The sequence below is a fragment of the Gadus macrocephalus genome, chromosome 23 (assembly GCF_031168955.1).
Source record: "Gadus macrocephalus chromosome 23, ASM3116895v1".
NCBI lineage: Eukaryota > Metazoa > Chordata > Actinopteri > Gadiformes > Gadidae > Gadus > Gadus macrocephalus.
The window spans coordinates 19,816,321-19,838,820 of NC_082404.1; the positions used below are offsets into that span (position 1 = coordinate 19,816,321).

At 48.9% G+C, this 22,500-nt stretch overlaps 2 protein-coding genes across 3 annotated transcripts in view; one reads left to right on the forward strand and one right to left on the reverse strand.

Moving 5' to 3' along the window:
* The window catches only part of hgd (homogentisate 1,2-dioxygenase), an 83,673-nt gene that overhangs the window by 50,864 nt on the left and 10,309 nt on the right, over window positions 1-22,500 (forward strand). The gene's annotated exons all lie outside the window — the stretch shown is intronic.
* Window positions 5,775-13,579, reverse strand: arxa (aristaless related homeobox a). 2 transcript variants are annotated; one of them, XM_060045279.1, is made up of 6 exons: window positions 13,088-13,574; window positions 12,131-12,701; window positions 10,735-10,780; window positions 7,997-8,328; window positions 6,532-6,565; window positions 6,047-6,152 (listed from the first exon to the last, which is right to left on the reverse strand). In XM_060045279.1, exons 1-5 carry the CDS (start codon window positions 13,272-13,274, stop codon window positions 6,547-6,549), a joined length of 1,155 nt encoding a protein of 384 aa, XP_059901262.1. In that variant the 5' UTR covers window positions 13,275-13,574; the 3' UTR covers window positions 6,047-6,152; window positions 6,532-6,546. The 2 variants fall into 2 exon arrangements, with proteins under 2 accessions (XP_059901261.1, XP_059901262.1); XM_060045278.1 differs by lacking the exon at window positions 6,532-6,565 and having other exon boundaries at window positions 5,775-6,152; window positions 13,088-13,579.

Sequence of the window (22,500 nt, forward strand, 5' to 3'; positions counted from 1 at the left end):
AAGCCAGGCCCCCTGCTGGGGGGTCCGTCGTGGACGGCCGCCCCCGCTGGGCCCACCCCTCGTTGAGGGGGCTCCAAGCCGCACGCCAACAAAGAGCTGCCTCGGACCTGGTGGGGGGTGTGTGTGTGTGTGTGTGTGTGTGTGTGTGTGTGTGTGTGTGTGTGTGTGTGTGTGTGTGTGTGTGTGTGTGTGTGTGTGTGTGTGTGTGTGTGTGTGTGTGTGTGTGTGTGTGTGGAAAGGCATGCGGCTGCCTCTTGTCCATATCTCCCCCCCCCTCCACCACCCCCACCAATCAATAGCCACTCCCCTCCTCCATGTGGTGGACCTGTGGTGGAGCCCCCCAGGTAGGGCTGAAGACCCTTAAGCCTGAGTACTCGGCGCAGAATGCACCCCACCAACGCTATGACCCCCATCAGCCCCACCACGTACTGGGGGGGCAATTACCTGTGTGTGTGGGGTCCCTCTGATGGAGGGGCCCCCATCAGAGGGACCCCCCCATCACAGGGCCCCCATCAGAGGGGCCCCCCCATCAGAGGGGCCCCCCCATCAGAGGGCCCCCCCATCAGAGGGCCCCCATCACAGGGCCCCCCCATCACAGGCCCCCCCATCAGAGGGCCCCTCTGATGGGGGGGGCCCCTCTGATGGGGGCCCTCTGATGGGGGGGGCCCCTCTGATGGGGGCCCTCTGATGGGGGGGCCCCTCTGATGGGGGCCCTCTGATGGGGGGGCCCCTCTGATGGGGGGGCCCCTCTGATGGGGGCCCTCTGATGGGGGCCCCCTCTGATGGGGGTCCTCTGATGGGGACCCTCTGATGGGGGGCCCTCTGATGGGGGCCCCTCTGATGGGGGGGCCCCTCTGATGGGGGCCCCTCTGATGGGGGGCCCTCTGATGGGGCCCCTCTGATGGGGGCCCCTCTGATGGGGGCCCCTCTGATGGGGGCCCCTCTGATGGGGGCCCTCTGATGGGGGGGCCCCTCTGATGGGGGCCCTCTGATGGGGGGCCCTCTGATGGGGGGGCCCCTCTGATGGGGGTCCTCTGATGGGGGTCCTCTGATGGGGGGGCCCCTCTGATGGGGGTCCTCTGATGGGGACCCTCTGATGGGGGGCCCTCTGATGGGGGGCCCTCTGATGGGGGGCCCTCTGATGGGGGCCCTCTGATGGGGGGCCCTCTGATGGGGGCCCTCTGATGGGGGGCCCTCTGATGGGGGGGCCCCTCTGATGGGGCCCCGGACAGGCGGCTGCCCGCAGTCTGCCCCTCGTCCTGATTGGCTCCATTCAGCCGCTGTGTCTCACAGGCAGAGGGCGAGAGAGAGACGGGGGAGTAAAAGAAACCAACTGGGTGTGAGTCAGTGTGTGTGTGCACCTCATGCACCCTCTCGATTGGGGGTTTGGGGGATGGAGGGGTGCCCTGCGCGGGAGAGGGGAATGATTGGGTGAGGGGGGAGGCTTTTGTTTGCAAGGAACAGCTGATCTTCCTTCTCTGTTAAGTGATGGCTTCATTTCACTGCCCTTCCCTGAACCACTGGTCTGTTTTACTGTGTGGCCGTTTCTATGTATGGAACTCCTTTTTCCACAGGAGAATTTTCCTAATCAAATGGGTATTTTTGTATTTGTATTTAGATGTTTTGTTTTTTGATGACGTGTATTTAGCACGTTTTCGTACCGCATCCTTAATAAACTCAATGACACATGAGCTAGTTTGTGTTTGGTTGTCGTGTGTGTGCGCCTATTTTGCCCACTTTTATGGTTGTCTTTTTCCTCTTTCCACTTCCCCGTTTATCTGCGTTTCATTATCACTTGCATCGCTAAGAGTTTTCATTTCAGTTAATAATCGGAGGCGACTGACTGTTGATGCTCTCATGTCTATAAATACCGCTCGCAAATTACCCTGAAGCACTGACTGGAGGAAGTACAAGAGTGAGCCGAACACTTAAATGACAATTCACTATGCAACATAGTTGCGTATTTATATGAAACACAACGAAAAGGCTCCACTCTTATTTATTAAATGACAGTTGAGTCACCGGTTTCTTCCAGTGTCAGCCTGGTGTGATACAAGTCTATTTTGATTCAATAAGATTACATTGTATTCATCGCACGTATGGACTGTAATGGACCTATTCTACATGACGTAATGCAGTGCGCGCGCCAATCAAGTGCTCGTGTGGTATTCGGGGGGGGGGGGGGGGGGGGGTGGACCTCACGTGGACGTGATGCGCGCCAAATCGAGCCTCCGTATTAATTCGACCTGTCGCTAAGCTAATAAGAGCGGACGAGTCTCCGGCCATTGTCATGTTAAGCTTTATTGCTTGTCGTTTTGACCAGAATGGTGGTGTTGAGCAAAGCGATGAACAAGGCAGCCTTTGATGAGGGAATTAGTCCTCTATTCTGTCCCCATTATTCATAGCGCGGTGGAAAACACAAGTACCAGAGAGGGTGTCAAAAGGAGAGCCGGTCCTATTGCAAAGTGTCTCCCTTGTTCGGGTTATGAGACGATAAACCGCTTAATACACGGAGCTAATTGGATGAGAGCAAGAGAGACGGGGAATTAAGGGGCGATCCGAAAGGGAGCGGAGTGCCATGGGCTATTCAGGCCTTTCATTGCCCGTTCATCGGGAGGGGGGGAGTCTGTTCATCAAAGCGCCTTTAGAGCCCCTCTCCCGGGGCGAGGAGCGATCCGGATGAGGTCCACGGTGATTGGGGCCATTCTTCAGGAGGACGCGGTGGGAGCAGCGATGCTCGGGAGAATCGAAATCACGGCCAAATCAGGGGGACCGAGGAAGGAGAGCAATGATGGAAATGGGTGCGACATTGTGGGAGTTAAAGACACCTTTGGGCGCCGCCGATTATTATCAGCCGGCTATGGTCCGATGCAGTGCCCAGAGAGAAGGCGCTAAATGATAAATGTTCCCTTGGGCCAGTTCGGTGGTGAAAGGGCCGTATGATTGGACCATGCGGTTATGCAGCCTTTTTATATCAACATTCATTATTGTGATCATTCATGCAATATTGCCAAGGAGTCTCCAGCTAATCCTGGAGGCCTACTTGGCTGTCTTGAATGAAAAGGGACTCAACAAGTGTGACTTGGTGAATCCAGAGGCATCGCCGCGACAGCATTTCAATTTTCTCGCCTTTTGCCTGAAAGAATCTAAGCCCCGAGCCCAGCGGGTCATCCGCGTCCGGCATTCCCCTGATATTAGGTACAAATTGGTTTGCCATTCATTAGTTATATTCACAATAAGATTAAATCTCCCCGGACAATCTCATCACAATCCTATAGGGCCTCTGCCCCCACAGAAAGGAAAACACGCTTCACTTGGCTTTATGCTCGGAGAATGGGGTTTTAACAGAATGCATTCACAAGGCGGATGGTGATTTGGCAGGACAAAATTGTTTTTTCTTTGAATCATATTTAAACTGGTGGTCTAGGAGGGCAGATGTTGGATTGGCTTCTTTGAATGGGGGACCTTTGTGAATATTAACGATTTGATGTCTCCTGTCAACTCATCATGTCTCAGATTAATGGCAGATGTCCCGCGAGATATTTCATTGTTTAGTGGGTTGAAATCGAGTTATTGAATTAAATAATTATCAGGGCGAACTATAGTCCTACAAACCGAGGCAAGTGGACGAGGAGATTATCCGGCAGACAATAGAAAGGAACTAGATTAATCCGCGGACTAATTTCACGCGATTTGGTCGGACACTATAGGCGGGGTAAATTGACCGGAATGGCGGATGAATGGCGTGCATTGATCGGTGTAATAGTTCTACATGACCGGGAAGATCCAATGTGGGGGATTTGGTGGATTAGCTCAACGAGGTGGGGGAGTCCGGTGAGTGGGGACTCGAGAGAAAGACTTTTGATAAAGTGGTTTGTTACTTCATTAATGACAAAGCGACTCACAGCCATCGACATGGCATTACAGATGTTAAGACCAATTTAGTCCTTTCAAAGATTTTTAAAAAGAGTTTGGTAAGAAGGGGGAGGGGAGGGGGACCCCTAGATAAAGTGGACGGTAATTGAAAACGCTCGCCTTTGTCGCGTGCTTTTTACATGTGGAGATTAGCTCATGAATATATCGTGCGCATTTAGTCAACCTTACTGAGTGAGGGAGAGACACGCAGCGCCCGGAGGCCCCAGGTCCCGATGGCTTCATCCAGTTAACCGCTCAAAGTCCACCTCCTCAAGTTATTTTGTAGTAGGATCTTAGATCTTGTACCATTTTTATGCATTTTGACAGTTATTTTTTCTAATAATTATCTCCAACTATTTCACACAATTGCTCTTCAAATATTCCAAAGACCTCCAACGACCTAAATAGCCTACAATTATATCCATCCCCTTTGATAAGATATTTTTTATCTTATCCATTCCGTTGGCTATTTCTGAGTTCATTGCGACAGTATTAGACAAAAAAACCAACAGTTAATAAACACATTTTATTAATAGTTCTATTATATATTTTACATAGTTAACTTTCCTGGTTCAAGCCGCCTTATCTTGAACTAATTTGAAATAATTAAGTAGGCTAACCCATTTTAACACCATAATTTATTCAAATTAGCATTATTAAACCCGGAAACGAATACTCACTTATTAAGAAAAACGGTCCTTCACTCGCTCTTTAAGGAAAGTTTCGACATAAATAATTATCTAAAAACCTAATATTTCATAAACACAGGTGAAATTCCTCACAGGGCAACATTCATAAATCACTACATCAAGTGCAATTTTTAAAACATGGTCTCCTTTCAAATCACATGACCCTGTTTTGAAAGTCCTCCTTTTTTGTCAGTTGTCTTTTTTTTTACACAATATGTACATGTTTAATCTCACAGTCGGGCACAAAAGCCACTAATCCTATCTTCAACTGTATGTCCTGTCGTCACGCCGGGTTAATTAACACCATCACATAGTTTAAGTGCTGGAAAAAGATCTCAACAAAATTAATTTCAAAGCAAAAATTAACGAGAAAGGGTAGCAATAGTATAAACTAATCGATCCTCGTTGTTGATCTCGATAGATATAAAACAATTTAAAATCTGATGCTATTCGGGACTGACTGACATACAAGAAGTATAGATGGGGTCAGATGGTGACAGACTGTAGAGAAAGATATGGAAGGTTCTAGAGACAGTTTTCCTTTGGTTTGGGGGGGAGGGACCTCCTGAATTGTGTGTGTTTGTGTGTGTGTGCGTGCATGTGCTCTTACTAGTGTATTGCTGCCAGTGAGCTGTTTTCCACCTGTTTACCTTAGAGGGGTCCATGTTTAGGCAAGGTAAACGTAATGCAAGGGTATTAAATATTAAAATGTTTATGATTGCTATATATAGGAACTTATTCTATTTTATTTCCTTTTATAAAATTAATTCAACTTTCTCAAGCTGCGTTTTGAAAGGTGATTAAAATGCCCTCACTAGTCCTTCGTTGGTTCTGGAAGATGAGTGTGTGTGTGTGTGTGTGTGTGTGTGTGTGTGTGTGTGTGTGTGTGTGTGTGTGTGTGTGTGTGTGTGTGTGTGTGTGAGTGTGTCTGTGTCTGTGTGTGTGTGTGTGTGTACTGTGTGTACTGTTTGTATTTGTGACCATGCAGCAGTAGCAGTCACTGAACTTGTTTACCTCAGTTTGGTCGTACTATAATCTTCCGGGGGGGGGGGGGAGGAGTCGGGGAATAGTGAGCGAGCGCTTCATCCCCCGACTCCTCCTCCCTCCCGCCGGTGTGGAGGGGGCAGACCTGGGGGGGGGGGGGGCAGTGTCGGGGACGATGACCCCCAGAGAGAGTGAGTCCCCCCCCAGAGGTGGGGTCCCCCAGAGAGAGTGAGTCCAGAGGTGGGCCCCCCCAGCGTTCAGCACACCTCCTTGCCGGCCGCCCCCGGGGGCAGGACGGTGAGCTGGGTGAGCTGCGCCGAGTGCTCCTTGGCCTTCAGACGCAGCGCCGCGATGCTGGAGGCCCGCCGGTCGGCCGCCGCCGCCGTGGTGGGGGAGGAGGAGGAGGAGCAGGTGACGGAGGAGGAGGAAGGGTCAGAGAGCACGGGGCCCGGCTGGTGGTGGTGGTGGTGGTGGTGGTGGGGCGGGGCGTCCCCCGGCGGGGCGGGCTGGCGGAGGAGGGCGTTGGTGGAAGCGCTGCTGAGCGGACCCAGACTGGAGAAGAGCCTGGGGGAGGAGGAGGGAGCCCGGGTCAGCTGCTGGGGGCGGGGCTACGGTGCTCGGCTTATTATTTTATTATTATTATTATCCTCGTTTGTGGATTCAAAGGACAACCAACGTTTCAATTGACTAATGTAGCCAAAGTGTTTTAACACAATTTCAGATCACAGATACATTACACAATGTGTTACACTAATGGGATCTCTGCGTGGGCTGTACTGTATCTGTTTGGCAGAATATGAAAAACTTTTTTGCAATTAAGTCTTGCTATTCATTCAGTCAGTGTTTCATTTTAGTAGAAACAAAACAATTGTTCAATAAACGATTATTTTTCCCCCACAGTTTGTCAAAAGTAAAGTTAGGCTTAGTAATAAAATCAACTTACATGCTTTTACATCTTCTATTGTTTCCTTAAAAAACTGAGTAGAAGAATAACAAATGCAGGGTGTTAGTAAAAGCTATCGAAAAGAGCACTAATTAAGGAAATAAAAAGACAAGCTGTGTACGGGGCCATGGAGAGCGTAGCTGTCCCCATGGTTACGAACTCACATCATTCCGTTTGGGTTCACCACGGCAGCAGGCTTTAACCGAGCGGATATCGTACCTCTGTGAACAGGCGGATAACCCCAGAGAGTGACGACTACGGCCACTAACACTCTGTTAACCAGGCAGCTCCCCCAGGGTAAGGGTTAGGCTAACCCATCCTGTCAGGGTAAGGGTTAGGCTAACCCATCCTATCAGGGTTAGGGTTAGGCTAACCCATCCTATCAGGGTTAGGGTTAGGCTAACCCATCCTATCAGGGTTAGGCTAACCCATCCTATCAGGGTTAGGGTTAGGCTAACCCATCCTATCAGGGTTAGGGTTAGGCTAACCCATCCTATCAGGGTTAGGGTTAGGCTAACCCATCCTATCAGGGTTAGGGTTAGGCTAACCCATCCTATCAGGGTTAGGGTTAGGCTAACCCATCCTATCAGGGTTAGGGTTAGGCTAACCCATCCTATCAGGGTTAGGCTAACCCATCCTATCAGGGTTAGGCTAACCCATCCTGTCAGGGTTAGGGTTAGGCTAACCCATCCTATCAGGGTTAGGGTTAGGCTAACCCATCCTATCAGGGTTAGGCTAACCCATCCTATCAGGGTTAGGGTTAGGCTAACCCATCCTATCAGGGTTAGGGTTAGGCTAACCCATCCTATCAGGGTTAGGCTAACCCATCCTATCAGGGTTAGGGTTAGCCTAACCCATCCTATCAGGGTTAGGCTAACCCATCCTGTCAGGGTTAGGGTTAGGCTAACCCATCCTGTCAGGGTTAGGGTTAGGCTAACCCATCCTGTCAGGGTTAGGGTTAGGCTAACCCATCCTATCAGGGTTAGGCTAACCCATCCTGTCAGGGTTAGGGTTAGGCTAACCCATCCTGTCAGGGTAAGGGTTAGGCTAACCCATCCTATCAGGGTTAGGGTTAGGCTAACTCATCCTGTCAGGGTTAGGGTTAGGGTTAGGCTAACCCATCCTGTCAGGGTTAGGGTTAGGCTAACCCATCCTGTCAGGGTAAGGGTTAGGCTAACCCATCCTATCAGGGTTAGGGTTAGGCTAACTCATCCTGTCAGGGTTAGGGTTAGGGTTAGGCTAACCCATCCTGTCAGGAGCTGCAGTCCGTTATCTGAAACCGCTCCATGTGTTCCCCACGAGCCCATCAGGCTTAGGTCACATCAGGCCTAGGTCACATCAGGCCTAGGTCACATCAGGCCTAGGTCACATCAGGCCTAGGTCACATCAGGCCTAGGTCACATCAGGCCTAGGTCACATCAGGCTTAGGTCACATCAGGCCTAGGTCACATCAGCTGAAGCTCACCTGCCGAATGTCGGCCCGATGAAGGCGGGGTGGCGGAACATGGCGGCCGTGCCCAGGAAGGCTCCCAGCCCGAGGGGCGTGGCCATGGAGGGGCCCGAGCCGTTGTGGGAGGGAGGGGCGAGGCCCGGGAAGGCGGCGGCGGCGGCGGCGGCGGCCGTCCAGGCGGACTCCAGGGCCGGGTGCGGGTGGGGGGGGAAGGGGCCCCCGTCCAGGTAGTGGCTGAGCGGGTGGGCGGCGGCCAGGGGTCCGGGGAACGGCATGCCGGAGGGGTGGGCCTGCACCCCCGCCTTCTCCCGCTTCCGCCACTTGGCGCGGCGGTTCTGGAACCAAACCTGAGACGGGACAGAGCGGTGAGAACCAGGAAGACCCTCGGAGGTAAGACACTGGGACCGCCGTGCCCACACTGGGACCGCCGTGCCCACACTGGGACCGCCGTGCCCCCACACTGGGACCGCCATGCCCACACTGGGACCGCCGTGCCCGGACACTGGGACCGCCGTGCCCGGACACTGGGACGGACCGCGGGCAAACGCGTAACGCATGACGAGAGATTCGAAAGGGTTAGGAATGACGAGGACTTTTCTTTCTTCTATTAATTGCTTTAGTTGGAAAGTGAAACTCAATGATGATGAGTGAGCTTTGGGGCCCGGGGGGCCCTCCGGTCCACCTCACTGAGTCCCTGAAGACGGGCTCCAGGGGAGGGACGAGCTGATGAACCAGAGGGTGCTGACAAAAGACCCCAGAAGATGACCAGCGCCCCGACTCAGCTTCACTAAGGCTCTCTAGACGAGGCGCGCCGGGGGGGAGGGCCGGGGGGGAGGGCCGGGGGGGAGGGCCGGGGGGGGGGGGCTGGGGGGAGCGCCGGGGGGGAGGGCCGGGGGGGGAGGGCCGGGGGGGAGGGCTGGGGGGGGAGCGCCTGTTTAACTTTCCCACCCTGCTCCCGCTGGGCTCTGCGGAAACACGGCCTCGGACAATGAGGCAAAATGTCAACACGAGCAAAGTGATTGGATGGGCGAGTTCACAAACACACACACACACACACACACACACACACACACACACATACACACACGTACACACACACACACACACACACACGTACACACACACACACACACACACACGTACACACACACACACACACACACACACACACACACGCGTACACACACACACACACACGTACACATCAAATAGAAAAGAGGCTTGTTATTATCACCCCTTCCCAGAGGACTGTTTAGCATCAGGCCCCCCCCCCCCCTTGGGAGTTTATGAGTTTTATCACCTCCCGACGGAGGCTAGGCTAACCCTGATGGGCGCTAAGTGATTTGTTCGCCTACTGTCCACTTCAGGGACATCTGTTGTTTTACCGTCAGACCATATAACCTCCCAGCCTTCCATCCCCTCCGTGTTTGAACTGTCTCTTTGGTTATGAGCCCGGGCCTTTGACATGCAAGCCCTGCTCTCAATGGACGATAGAGGGGGGGGGGGGGGGGCTGAGGGGGGCGCAAACACCTTTAATGGTCTCTCATTCGCTCCCAAGTGCAAAGCATCGGATCAATGCGGGTCTATTGCAATCACATAATGGGAAATCAAATAGCATTATCCTCCCGCCATCTCCTCTCTCTCTCTCTCTCTCTCTCTCTCTCTCTCTCTCTCTCTCTCTCTCTCTCTCTCTCTCTCCCCTCCTTTCTGTCTCTCTCTCTCTCCCCTCCTTTCTGTCTCTCTCTCTCTCCCCTCCTTTCTGTCTCTCTCTCCCCTCCTTTCTGTCTCTCTCTCTCTCCCCTCCTTTCTGTCTCTCTCTCTCTCCCCTCCTTTCTGTCTCTCTCTCCCCTCCTTTCTGTCTCTCTCTCTCTCCCCTCCTTTCTGTCTCTCTCTCTCTCTCCTCCTTTCTGTCTCTCTCTCTCTCCCCTCCTTTCTGTCTCTCTCTCTCTCTCTCCTCCTTTCTGTCTCTCTCTCCCCTCCTTTCTGTTTCTCTCTCTCTCCCCTCCTTTCTGTTTCTCTCTCTCCCCTCCTTTCTGTCTCTCTCTCTCTCCCCTCCTTTCTGTCTCTCTCTCTCTCCCCTCCTTTCTGTCTCTCTCCCCTCCTTTCTGTTTCTCTCTCTCTCCCCTCCTTTCTGTTTCTCTCTCTCTCCCCTCCTTTCTGTTTCTCTCTCTCTCCCCTCCTTTCTGTCTCTCTCTCCCCTCCTTTCTGTTTCTCTCTCTCTCCCCTCCTTTCTGTCTCTCTCTCCCCTCCTCCTTTCTGTCGCTCCCATTTTACACGCAGACTGCCGCTCTCTGCCTCTCTTGCCCCCCCCCCCCCCCCCCCCCTATCCCCCAGAGATGGGAATTCAAACAGAGAGTGATCCTCGGCAGAAGCAGAGTAGGCCTGCTGTTTACCGGGTCGCTAAGTGAGCTTTTATGAATAGCCTGCATTGGCTTAATTGCCTCTAAAACATCCACAAATTGCATGTAATAACATTCGATAACAGGAAAAGACATTCCCCACTTAGAGTTCGGGGACATTTAACACGTTTTCACTGTAATAAATTACGGGCTAAAGATTGCGCGTGTGTGTTTCGACTCGGAACCGGTGACGCATAGCGCCATTTATTATCTTGGAAATGTTGCATGATAAAACCTTTTTTTTTTATGGCGCATGAAACATTAAAAGTCTTTAGTTTCCTGTGTTTGATGTACGAGCGATGGGGATGATGTGATGGGTCTGTGAAAAGCAGCCATAGAGAGAGGGACACTTACTTGGACGCGCGCCTCGGTGAGATCCAGCCGCATCGCCAGTTCTTCCCTGCAAGGAGAAGGAAGAAAAATGAGAATATTTAAGGTTATAGGTCAGCGTTTGGGCGCAATAAAGCATTTATGTTTTGTCCCTCTTTGCTGTTCCCTGTCAACAATAGACAAGCAAAATAGGCTGTTTTTTTTTTTCCCTGAACTGTTCAAATAAGCCATAGTCATGTTCTGTTCTGCCTGTCAGCAGTGTGCTGGAAAGGGGCCTATAGATTGCTACACCGACAATCATAAAGAAAATGTAACAACATAATGGCATCTAAACGAGCCTGCCACAAAGCAATTGGTGCACCCTAAACTACGAGATGGGCTTGCAGCGCAAATTAGACACAAACGCCTTTAAAATAAATCGATAGAAAATAGAAAAATCCTGCAGCACTAAAAGTCTAAAATAAAGACTGTGTTATGGCGTTACGAGTAGAAACGTGTCAAAGATGCCTTTGTATACATTTAGGCCTACATTTCAGGTAAACGACTTATTGTAATAAAAAAATCATAAAAATGTAAAGCATGTGTCTGTCTGAGAGAGAGAGAGACAGTGTGTGTGTGTGTGTGTGTGTGTGTGTGTGTGTGTGTGTGTGTGTGTGTGTGTGTGTGTGTGTGTGTGTGTGTGTGTGTGTGTGTGTGTGTGTGTGTGAGTGTGCGCGCGTGCGTGTGGGTGTGTTTGCGTGCCTGGGACTAGATAAGGTTCGTTTTCTTGCCCTTGAGCTCGACGACAGGCCCCAAATTTGGGATGAAAGTAACACCAGCTTAATCGTTTAATATTCACACGAGGAGACGTTCAGGTCCATGACAGCCGCGACAATAGAGGAGAACACGAAGGAGAACACGGGCCGACCACCGTGCTTCTGTCGTCTCCCGGACTGCCAGTTCAACGTGGCCGTTTGTACTTTACGGTTGAATTTCGTTTACAATTGACGGATGCAATTGTTGATTAATTCACCTTTACTAATATTAATATTAAATGTATTATTACGATAATTAGTAGCCTATTATATAGCCTACATGTTATAATGCATAAAACATTATTTTTATTTAGATTGTATATATTATTATTAAAGTACTAGGCCTATGTTATTGTTGTTTTATTACTTTTATGGTTATTGCGTATTGTTTTTCATTGTCAATATTTTTTTTGATGCAATTGAGAAAAAATATCGGATGTTTCAGTAGGCTAATTGGTGCATTATAATAATCATATAATAATCAAACATCGTAACTAAAATCGATGTATACAACTTTTTGATAACAGAATGGCAATAATAACAATGCAAAAAAAAAAAAATCATACAGTTATCTAAATATTTGAACCATGATGGACTAGGCCCGTTTTGGGGTATTTTCCACTGACCTGGTGAACACGTCGGGGTAGTGTGTCTTCTGAAATGCCCTCTCCAGCTCCTCGAGCTGGTAACTGGTAAATGTAGTCCTGTATCTTCTCTGCTTCCTCTTCAGCATGCCCTCCTCCGAGTCGCTCCCCGCCGAGAGACACACGCTGTCCTCCCCGTCCCGCCCGTCCCCGTCCCCCGCGTTCAAGCTCTCCCGCTCTTCGTCCTTGGGGGAAAGAGCTATAGCCGTGTCCCTGCACGTCTCCTCTGCCTTCCCCGGGTTCTCCTCTTCGAACTTCAAGGGCCCCAGCTCCACCAGCCCCAGGCTGCTGTCCTCCGAGCCTTCCCCGGGGCTCTGGTCGCCCTCTCCCCGGCTGAGGGACGCGTTCTCCCGGTAGGACTTGCTGCGGCTGATGCTCACCTGTGGAGCCTGGCTGATCTTCAGGCTGTCGCAGGCCTGGTCCAGGATGAGCCGGTCCCGGTCGAACTTGTCGCCGTGGTCGTGAAGGTATTTCCCCCCCGGGCCATACAGCCGACGTAGCTTCGGTGGGAGATGCATGTCCGGGTCCAGTGTTAGGGGGTCTTTCGTCAAGCCTATAAATAGGAAATGGGCCAAAGATGTCAACCTTTTTTTTCGTGTTTTTTTTGAACAAAATAGCCTCAAGACGTTTGTAGCAGAACAACATGGACGTGCCTCAACAACAGAAAGCTAAATCCATGGTGGTCTATTTACTATATGCTTTAGGTCTAGTGTGCTGAGTTGATACCAACAAATATCCACGCATCCTACATGGACGTAATGGACGTCTTTCTTGTAATTTATAAGGGCCATACAGTATGTGTCAAAGGCATGGTATACAGGCCTGTCTCATATTTTTGGTGTTAAACGCTAAACTACAATTTCATCATCAGAGAAAATCAGACAGCATTATATCGATGCAATATTAACGGAAACGCTAAACCTCCTCGCTGCCTCTTACCTTCCGCGGTCTTGTGCAGCTCGCCTCTGCTCGCCAGCCCTGTCAAAGTTTGCGCCCCAATCAGACGCACTTTGCAGGGGCTGCGCCGGCCCAGAATACTGTCGATACAGTACGAGGACAGCAGTGTGGGCGATTTACTCTTCCGTTCGTCCCGGTCGTGGATATCTTCCTCGAATTGACCACTCATTTTGATGTGTGTGTGTCGGCGTTCGTCTTATGCTTGTCTTAAGAGTGCGTAAAGGTGTCCCTGTCTCTCTCTGGTCCCTCGTGCTGCGCTCACTCGAGTCGCTGTGCCGCCGCCTGACTTTGCTTCAACTCACTCCTCGCACTCTTTCTCTCTATCCCTCTCTCTCCCTCTCTCTCTCTCTCTCTCTCTCTCTCTCTCTCTCTCTCTCTCTCTCTCTCTCTCTCTCTCTCTCTCTCTCTAGCTCTCGCACTCGCTCTCTTTCTCTCTCTCTCTCCCGCCGTTAATGACAGACAGCTTTTTGCTGCTGCCTCGCGCTCCGCCTGGCTCTCCGCGCGCTGGCACCGACGTGTGGGTTATTATCGCTTGCCTGATTGGTTCACGTGGGGGAGGGAGGGAGGGTGGAGGGGGGCAGCTTTATATATTTTAGCCATTAAAGTTCATTTGTGAGAAACGCAGTAAAACTTGACATGGAGTGTGTTGCCTGACGGAATGAACTCCCAACAGAGCTTCTGACTCTTCTAGAGGTTTACAATGAAGCTGGTTTGGCTTAAAGTTGGAAGGTTTTTATTGCTGTCTAGTGTTGTCTTTAAAGGAAAGATTATTTGGTGATGATTGTATTATTATCATCACTTACACTACGAGATGCTAATATCCCCCAAAATATGGTATATTCGACCATAATAATAATATAATAATAATAATAATATCGACAGCCAAACAACCAAAACTACTACAACTATACGATAGTAATAATAATAATAATAATAATAATAATAATAACAATAAATAAAATGAAGAAACAACAATAATAATAGGAAAAACGTTACTAATGTCAAATTAGTGAGTAATATTTATTTTTTTAATATATAGAGCAATGGCTGGGTCTTTATCTCAATTAGAAACTAAACAATGAATAATAATTCGTTATGTTTGAACCCTCACCTACAGGCCTGTGGGAGAATGGTTATGCTTTATCTTAAATTGAGGAAGGCATGAATGTGTAAATGCACCGTGGATTGTAGGTTTGAGTCGCTTTTAATCTGGGCCGGAGTTTGTGTTCAACGCCTCAAATACCGCAGAGATTGATAAACCTAGATTATAAAACATTATTTAGTTTAACATTTTGCTTTATCACAGTGGAAAATGTAGTGATGGAAATTAAAATAATATAGTTGATGCTTTAAAATTAGCTATATCATATGTCATGACGGACTGCAGGTTATTATAATCGTCTTTGTCAACTCTAGGCCTAAATCAATTTATTTAAAACAATTAAATACAGGTGTGTATTAATGAACTACATTACGATGGCTTGGTGCGTTGTTTGAGTATCTGGACCTGGATAAATAGGCCCACGTCATTGACTGGAAGTTGGAAAATCGTTTTCTCAAAATATTAACATATTTTCAGCTTTGTTGGTCTGCCTCCATAAAACAAACAAACACACACACACACACACACACACACACACACACACACACACACACACACACACACACACACACACACACACACACACACACACACACACACACACACACACACACACACACACGCGCGTGCGCAAGCACCACAGGCGTACATACACGCGCTAATTACCTGGTCTCTGTTGGAATTGTGAGGGCGATCAAATGCCGCGCGCTTGTGATTGACTTAAAAAGTGAAGGTGACGGTGATGAGACGCCGCGAGGACGCCGGGCTCCCCGGCCGGACACCGTGCAGGCGCGCGACAGAGAGCGAGAGATGGATCGAGAATGTAATTTTAAATGAAAGTCTATTTAACCCGCTGAGAATGGCGTGACCCCTATCCTCGCCTCAGAAGCCATCACTGTTAGAAGGATCATTTTCAGAATTCAATCCAAAACTTCAACAAGCCGCCATTTACTCTCTCGTTTCTTTTATGTATCGGCCCAAAATTACATGCCATTGAAAAATAACAATAAAAATTATGTCCAGAGATAGTAAACGTTTTTTTAATGATGGCTCTAATGGTTTTTGAGAAGGGATTCAAAGAGCGCCAATGATCCGTTAAAAAAATGTATTACCTACAGCTCGACACGTTTTCAGTATCAGTAGGCTAAGTAGCCTACTTTACAATTTGCTTTTAGATTTTTGGTGTTTATGATAGCCCTAATAAATGTTCCAACAGTTTACACAAATCGGAGTAAACTGTTATTCAGAAAAGAATATTGTGAAATGAAACTCCCTGTTAATTTGTAGTGTTTACAGTGCAGGCAACTTTGAGCCCGTCCATTTGCACGCGAATCAAACCAGTAATGAGAGTAGGCCCCTTGGCCTAATAACAATATAAAGTGTTATGTCTTCCTTGTTGTGCGGTCACCAACAGACGTGCGTAATGCAGACGGTTATTTAGAGTTGCTGTGTAATTTTAGGGCCGCCGTTTGATTCATTTATCTGCGCACTGTTATTAACCCGGTGCAGAAAGAAATACATGTCAGCCGCCATTACAGCAGCAGGACCTGTGCGCGTTGTTTAACCGCCTAATTACGCGCATACATTAGAAGGGGGAGCTGCGTGAGCAACAATCACATTTTTTGCAGGTTCAATTTTGGCTTTGCATTGGATGGGGGGGGGGGGGGTGCAATGCTATTCGCCAAACCTTCGTTTGGATAAGGGGTTCTCAGATGTCAGATCTGTATTTATTGAATTCAAACAGTTTTTGACCCATGCAGAGTACATAACCTTTTTCTTTTTTCTTCAAATCAATCTGCGTAGATTTGTTTATCAGCATCACATGTCACTTCCTTAATTTAACTAAAATAACTTGATATATAAAGATTCACCAGGCCTATAGCGGCCTTGGTTACTTGGTTCTCGACTCTCCCTGTTGGGGGGGAGGAGGGGGGGGGGGGGGGGTGTATGGGCAGAACCCAATGAGCCGCGTCTAGGGGGATCTTAGCCCCCCTGTTGGTCACGCGTCTCAGGCACCTGGAGCCATTCAGCTGGCGCCATCTTCTGGACTCAATCAGTAAAATGTAGATGAACCCCGCTAAGATATCGGCCCGTCGTTGAGGTGTGTGTAGCTTATAGAAAGAGGAGGCGGCTCAGACTCTGTTTGATTGAAAACATATTAAGCGTCTGAGTGGGTTGAAACATGTTATGCACATATTTCTAATAGCGGGCCAATTATCCACGTGGATAACGCCAGATGTGTGGTGAGATAATGTGTGTGCAACGCTGCAAACGTTTGAAACAAACAATTGATTGTTAGTTTGTCTAGTGCCTCATGGCAAAATAAGAAATAGGCCTACTCAGTTTGATTCAGGCGAATGTAGTTAACGAAATGCGTGCTAAAACCCCTCTCCCCCCGCCAGGTGTATTACAATTGAAGGGGGTAGCAATCCTTTGCCTACAGAGCGGTAATGCACCTCCTTTAGTGACGGCAGATTGTCCTCCAACAACAACTCTAAAGCTACTGTGGCATAATTGAACGCTGCTCCGCCGGAGAGAGGCCAAACAGGATCCGGGAGGGGAGGGGGACGGCGGAGGGAGCTTTTAAGGAGCGCGTAAGCAACGTTAATTAGCGGTTATTAACTGCCCGCATAATGAGAGCTCAAGGGAGTCAATTTAATGACTTTGTTAGTGCGAGTTCAGAACGACAGGCGATGATCGGAACAACAAAGGCAATCGCGCACGCAGTCATCATCCGTAATTTACAACAGTAATGCGGATAAAAAACAAAGGGGTTCTAATTTCGCTCGACTGACTCGATAATTTTCCCTTATGTAAGGAAAATAATTAATGACTTAATGCTTCAACCGAAGACGCCGTCTCTTAGATTGGGACCCAAGTGTTTTAGCAGAGAGGCCGAATGGGCAGGACATTTTCAAGGCCTGCAGACCTATAATTATTTACAGCATGAATTTTACACATGCAAATTTCCCTTTACTCGTAATTTACATGATCAGAGAAGTGCGACCCTTAATAGGAAAAAGAGACCGGAATCTTCTCCAAATCGCTCCCTTAACAAAACGGATAAATAATACTAATTCGAACCCAAGACGGCGGTGCACGTGGACAGGGGAACGTGCACGCCCAACACAGTTGAGTAGATGAGTTGGAGGACAGATGTGCTGTCTCCAGTGAGCATTATCATCGAGTCTGAGGAGGGAGGGAGGGGGAGAGAGAGAGAGAGAGAGAGAGAGAGAGAGAGAGAGAGAGAGAGAGGGAGAGAGGGAGAGAGAGAGAGAGAGAGAGAGAGAGAGAGAGAGAGAGAGAGAGAGAGAGAGAGAGAGAGGGAGGGGGAGAGAGAGAGAGAGAGAGAGAGAGAGAGAGACCCCAGTGTGCACGCTCTTAGATGCATTGCAGGTGAAGGGTCACCGATGCCAAAGCGGCAATTTTGCGACCCATTGTCTCCACTGATTACGGCTGTGATCACATGTGAATCAAGAGCTCGAGGCACTAGCTAGCAGAGCCTACTGCTGAGTCCCCTGGTTCGTGTGCTTCTGAAGAGGTACATCATCATCATCATCACCAGCAGCATCATCATCATCATCATCATCATCATCACCAGTGCTGCCACAGTCACAATCACTCAGTCACTCTCGCGGGTTGACCACACTATTCCGGCGCCTTGTGTTTCACATCCGCGTTGCCCTTTTATTGATTGCAGGCCTTCGTTTTAATTTGGTTGCGCGAGTGTCAAAAACCCCGCAAGAATCATCCTAGTAATGAGATAATCAAAGTAATATATGCAAATCAGTTATCTTTCCAGTCTATCAAAACCAGAGTGCCCCCCTCGAATCTGAAGAAGTCCGTTTATTCAGTTAGTAGCGATACCTTGTGCAAATGGCGAGATGCAAATGACAGTTGATTAGACTAAATTAAGAAGTTCTTTCTCTCTGACCTTGTCTGAGTTTTATGTAAATCCCCTTCTTGCTTTAATATGATAAAGATCCATTTTAGCATTTAAGATCAGTCCTTTCATTAATCTGAATAGCATTTTCCCTTGGCGCAGTGGTCAACCAGATATAACACAGACTTTCTCTCTGTCTGTCTGCAATGTCTGTCTGTTTGTCTGGTTGTTTTGGTCTGTCTGTTTGCCTGTGTCTCTGCCTGGCTGTCTCTGTCTGTCCGTCTGTCACTCCGTCCACCTCTCTGCCGGTCTGTCTGCCTGTTTATCTGCCTGTCTGCGTGTCTCTCTGTCTAATGCTCCACATGCCTGTCTGTCTCTGTGTCTCCCAGTGAATCTGACCCTGGTGTGACCCCCACAGCGATCCAAAGTGTGCTGTAACAACGTCCTCGCTGAGATGATGTTGTCTTCATGACTTCCCGATGGACTGTGTGTGTGTATGTGTGTGTGTGTGTGTGTGTGTGTGTGTGTGTGTGTGTGTGTGTGTGTGTGTGTGTGTGTGTGTGTGTGTGTGTGTGTGCATAAGTGTGTGTGTGTTCACGTGTGCCTGTGTGGGTGTGTGTTTTTCCTCTCTCTCTGTCTATGAGTGCAGATGATGTGCACATGTTGCTTGCTGCTTGTGTGGAGGCTCTCCTCTGTCTTCTGTAATAACACATTGTCTTTAGACCATCTCTCAGTGAGTGTGCAGTCAGACTTCCTCTCTGTAGGGGTCCCAGGGCCTATAGATGAGAGAGGAATAAATCCAATATAGATTGCAGGTCTGCGCTGCACCCACTGGGGACCCCTCCGACTTACAGGCCCCAGATCCAGTGCTTTTCTCTCACTAAATGGGCCTGAGGGGCCACCAGTGAGGCTCGTACAGCCTGCACGCTCTGGGACTGCCTCCCTCCTAATGGCCAATCAGAAAGCACACACGCAAACACACTCACACACACACACACACACACACAAGCGACACAAACATATGAAAACATACACACACATAAACACACACACACACACATGCATCCCACACACACACACACAAACAATGTGATACATTTAGACAACAAAATACCTGGAAACTCCTGCTCTACCTGAGCGCCCAGGCTTCCACTCTAGCCTATCCCGACTGGGGCTGCCGCGGTAAGAATGTATGCACTCACCGTAGGCTTTTGTACGATGATTTGGGTAAAAGTGTCCACAAAATGGAATATATATCTGGGATCAGAGAATACAACAACAGGCCCCACACTATGATTCTCATCCCCTGTGCCCTAAACGTTTCATATAGGCTACTTTTAAGAAATGTGGTTGTCTGGCTCAATGTGATTCATTGCCAACTCAAACAAAATAACTTTTTACACTAAATTCGATTATTCAATTATCAATTATTTTTTAACTCCTTGGCTTTCTAAGGATTTGGATAAAGCAAAGGTATAACGATTGAAAGCACCATGCATACATTTTTAATTACTTTAAATGACTCAACGTCTGCAGTGATTTGCATTGTTGCAGCGTTTGAGAGAAATACTATTTTCACACTGAGAGGCCCCGCCTTCTGTTGCCCCACCATGTTTATTCTATGAAGAAGCAACTTTCTAACCAGCTAGTGATATTCTCTAGAAAGCTATTTGCACAAATTATGCTAGCCTTGAATCACGTGAAAAGAGTTGATCGACAGACAGGGGTTATTTTCTTTATCTTTGTTCTCAGATATAAGCCATTCAAGGTAATAAATAGCCTACTCATGTCGGTGAAGACAAATCGCAGGTTCCACTTTAAAGGAATGAATGAGAAATTTGTATAAGTTATTGAATGTCCTGATGATTAAATCAATAACTACCAGCAGAAATATTCGCTTGTGGCATAGTGTAGTTGAGAAGGCCCATCTGCCGTCGGCACAGCCACCAAAGGAGCATTGTTAAGCTACCTAGGCTCCAAAGAAAAGGGAAATACATTAGAAAGGATAAGAGCCATTGGTTTGTGGTCGTCCTTTTGATGTGCCCAACTTGTAAGCTCAGTGCTGTGTGGTTTAGATATGGTAATGAGATCACCATATTATTCCTGCACATATGCCTGTCAAAGCACACACACAAACAAAGACAATTAAACACTGTGATCATTGTCTAACATCTGAAGACTCTCTCTCTCTCTCAAACCCATACCCAGAAATATCCCTTTTGACATCAATAATTAGCAATCCTCTGATTAACTAGTAGGAATTGTAGGAGTGCTTAAGTAATTTTGTTTGTGTCTATCCCTTTTTATTTTTTATTTTTTTTGGCATGCAACCCCCTCCTTTTAAAGCACATCTTTATAACCAAGCAATTCAAAGCAATTTTCTCCGTGGGAGGAGAGTGTAATTTCTATTCTGTGACACTGTGATGTGTAAGAAACTCGAAGCGGCGGCTAAAGGCAGTCAGTGCGGTGTGTGTCTCGGTGTGGGTGGGAGCGGCTTTAATAGCCCCGCGTAGGGGATGGAGGGGGATGGGGGGGTAGGAGAAGCGGTGAGCGTGTGCGTGTCAGGAAGGCCATCATTTAATGACTCCTGAATAGTGCCCTCCTCGTTAGAGCGCCAGCGGCGGGAGAAAGCGCCCGTTAACCGGGAGAGCGCCGCACGCTGCAACAGTCTTTATCTTCGTATTAAGCCATTTGCATAACATTATCCTGGGGGAGACGGCGGGAGATACTCAACGTCTCTCTCAGTTAGAGAGAGAGAGAGAGAGAGAGAGAGAGAGAGAGAGAGAGAGAGAGAGAGAGAGAGAGAGAGAGAGAGAGAGAGAGAGAGAGAGAGAGAGAGAGAGAGAGAGAGAGAGAGAGGAGAGAGAGAGAGAGAGAGAGAGAGAGAGAGAGGGCACATTTTACAAGGGAGAGTCAAAAAGATGGAAAGAGAGGGAGAAGAGAGATAGAGAGAGAGAAGGGGAGAGAGAGAGAGAGACAGATATAGAGAGAGAGACGGGGGAGGAGGGAGAGAGAGTGGGAGAGAGGGAGAGAGAGAGAGGGGGGGAGGAGGGAGAGAGAGTGGGAGAGAGGGAGGGAGAGAGAGAGAGAGGGGGGGAGGAGGGAGAGAGAGAGAGAGAGAGAGAGTGGGAGAGAGGGGGGAGGGGAGGAGAGAGAGAGAGAGAGAGAGAGAGAGAGAGAGAGTGGGAGAGAGGGGGGGGAGGGAGAGAGAGAGAGTCGAGAGAGAGTGGGAGAGAGGGGGAGGGAGGAGAGTCAGTCAAAGGAGACACAGAGTGGGTATTGTGCATGTCCTTGCAAATCTAATCAGTGTTAAATGGGGCTGTCAGGTGTGTGTGTGTGTGTGTGAATGGGTATGTGTGCGTAAGCACCTGCCCGTATGTGTGTGTGCGTGTGTGTGTGCATATGCATGCGTGCATGCTTGCTTGTGTGCGCGAGCACACGTGCGCGTATGTGTGCGGGTGTGTGTGAGTGTGTGCGGGTGCGCACGACTGTGTTCTGGAACTGGATAACTTATGTCATGGATAATTAACATTAAATGTCACTCGTGTGTAACAGGGCTGTAATTATAAAATACTCAATTCGAGTTGCCATATCTGCTGTGTACGATCATGGCTCTCAACTAACAACAGACACACGCACGCACGCACGCACGCACGCACGCTCACTCACTCACTCACTCACTCACTCACTCACTCCCTCCCTCCCTCCCTCCCTCCTCCCTCCCTCACACACTCACTCACTCACTCACTCACTCACTCACTCACTCACTCACTCACTCCCTCACTCACTCACTCACTCACTCACTCACTCAGAGTCACTCACTCACTCACTCACTCACTCACTCACTCACTCACTCACTCACTCACTCACTCACTCACTCACTCACTCACTCACTCACTCACTCACTCCCTCCCTCCCTCCCTCCCTCCCTCCCTCACTCACTCACTCACTCACTCACTCACTCACTCACTCACTCACTCACTCACTACTCACTCACTCACTCACTCACTCACACACTCACTCACTCCCTCCCTCCCTCCCTCCCTCCCTCCCTCCTCACTCACTCACTCACTCACTCACTCACTCACTCACTCACTCACTCACTCACTCACTCACTACTCACTCACTCACTCACTCACTCACTCACTCACTCACTCACTCACTCACTCACTCACTCAGAGTCACTCACTCAGAGTCACTCACTCACTCACTCACTCACTCACTCACTCACTCACTCACTCCCTCCCTCCCTCCCTCCCTCACTCACTCACTCACTCACTCACTCACTCACTCACTCACTCACTCACTCACTCACTCACTCACATCTAACGGCCGCTCATCCTCAGATATCACGTTCCTGGTTTATTTGTATTCTCACTTGTTGCTTCCTTTATTTCCATTGTTTGGCGA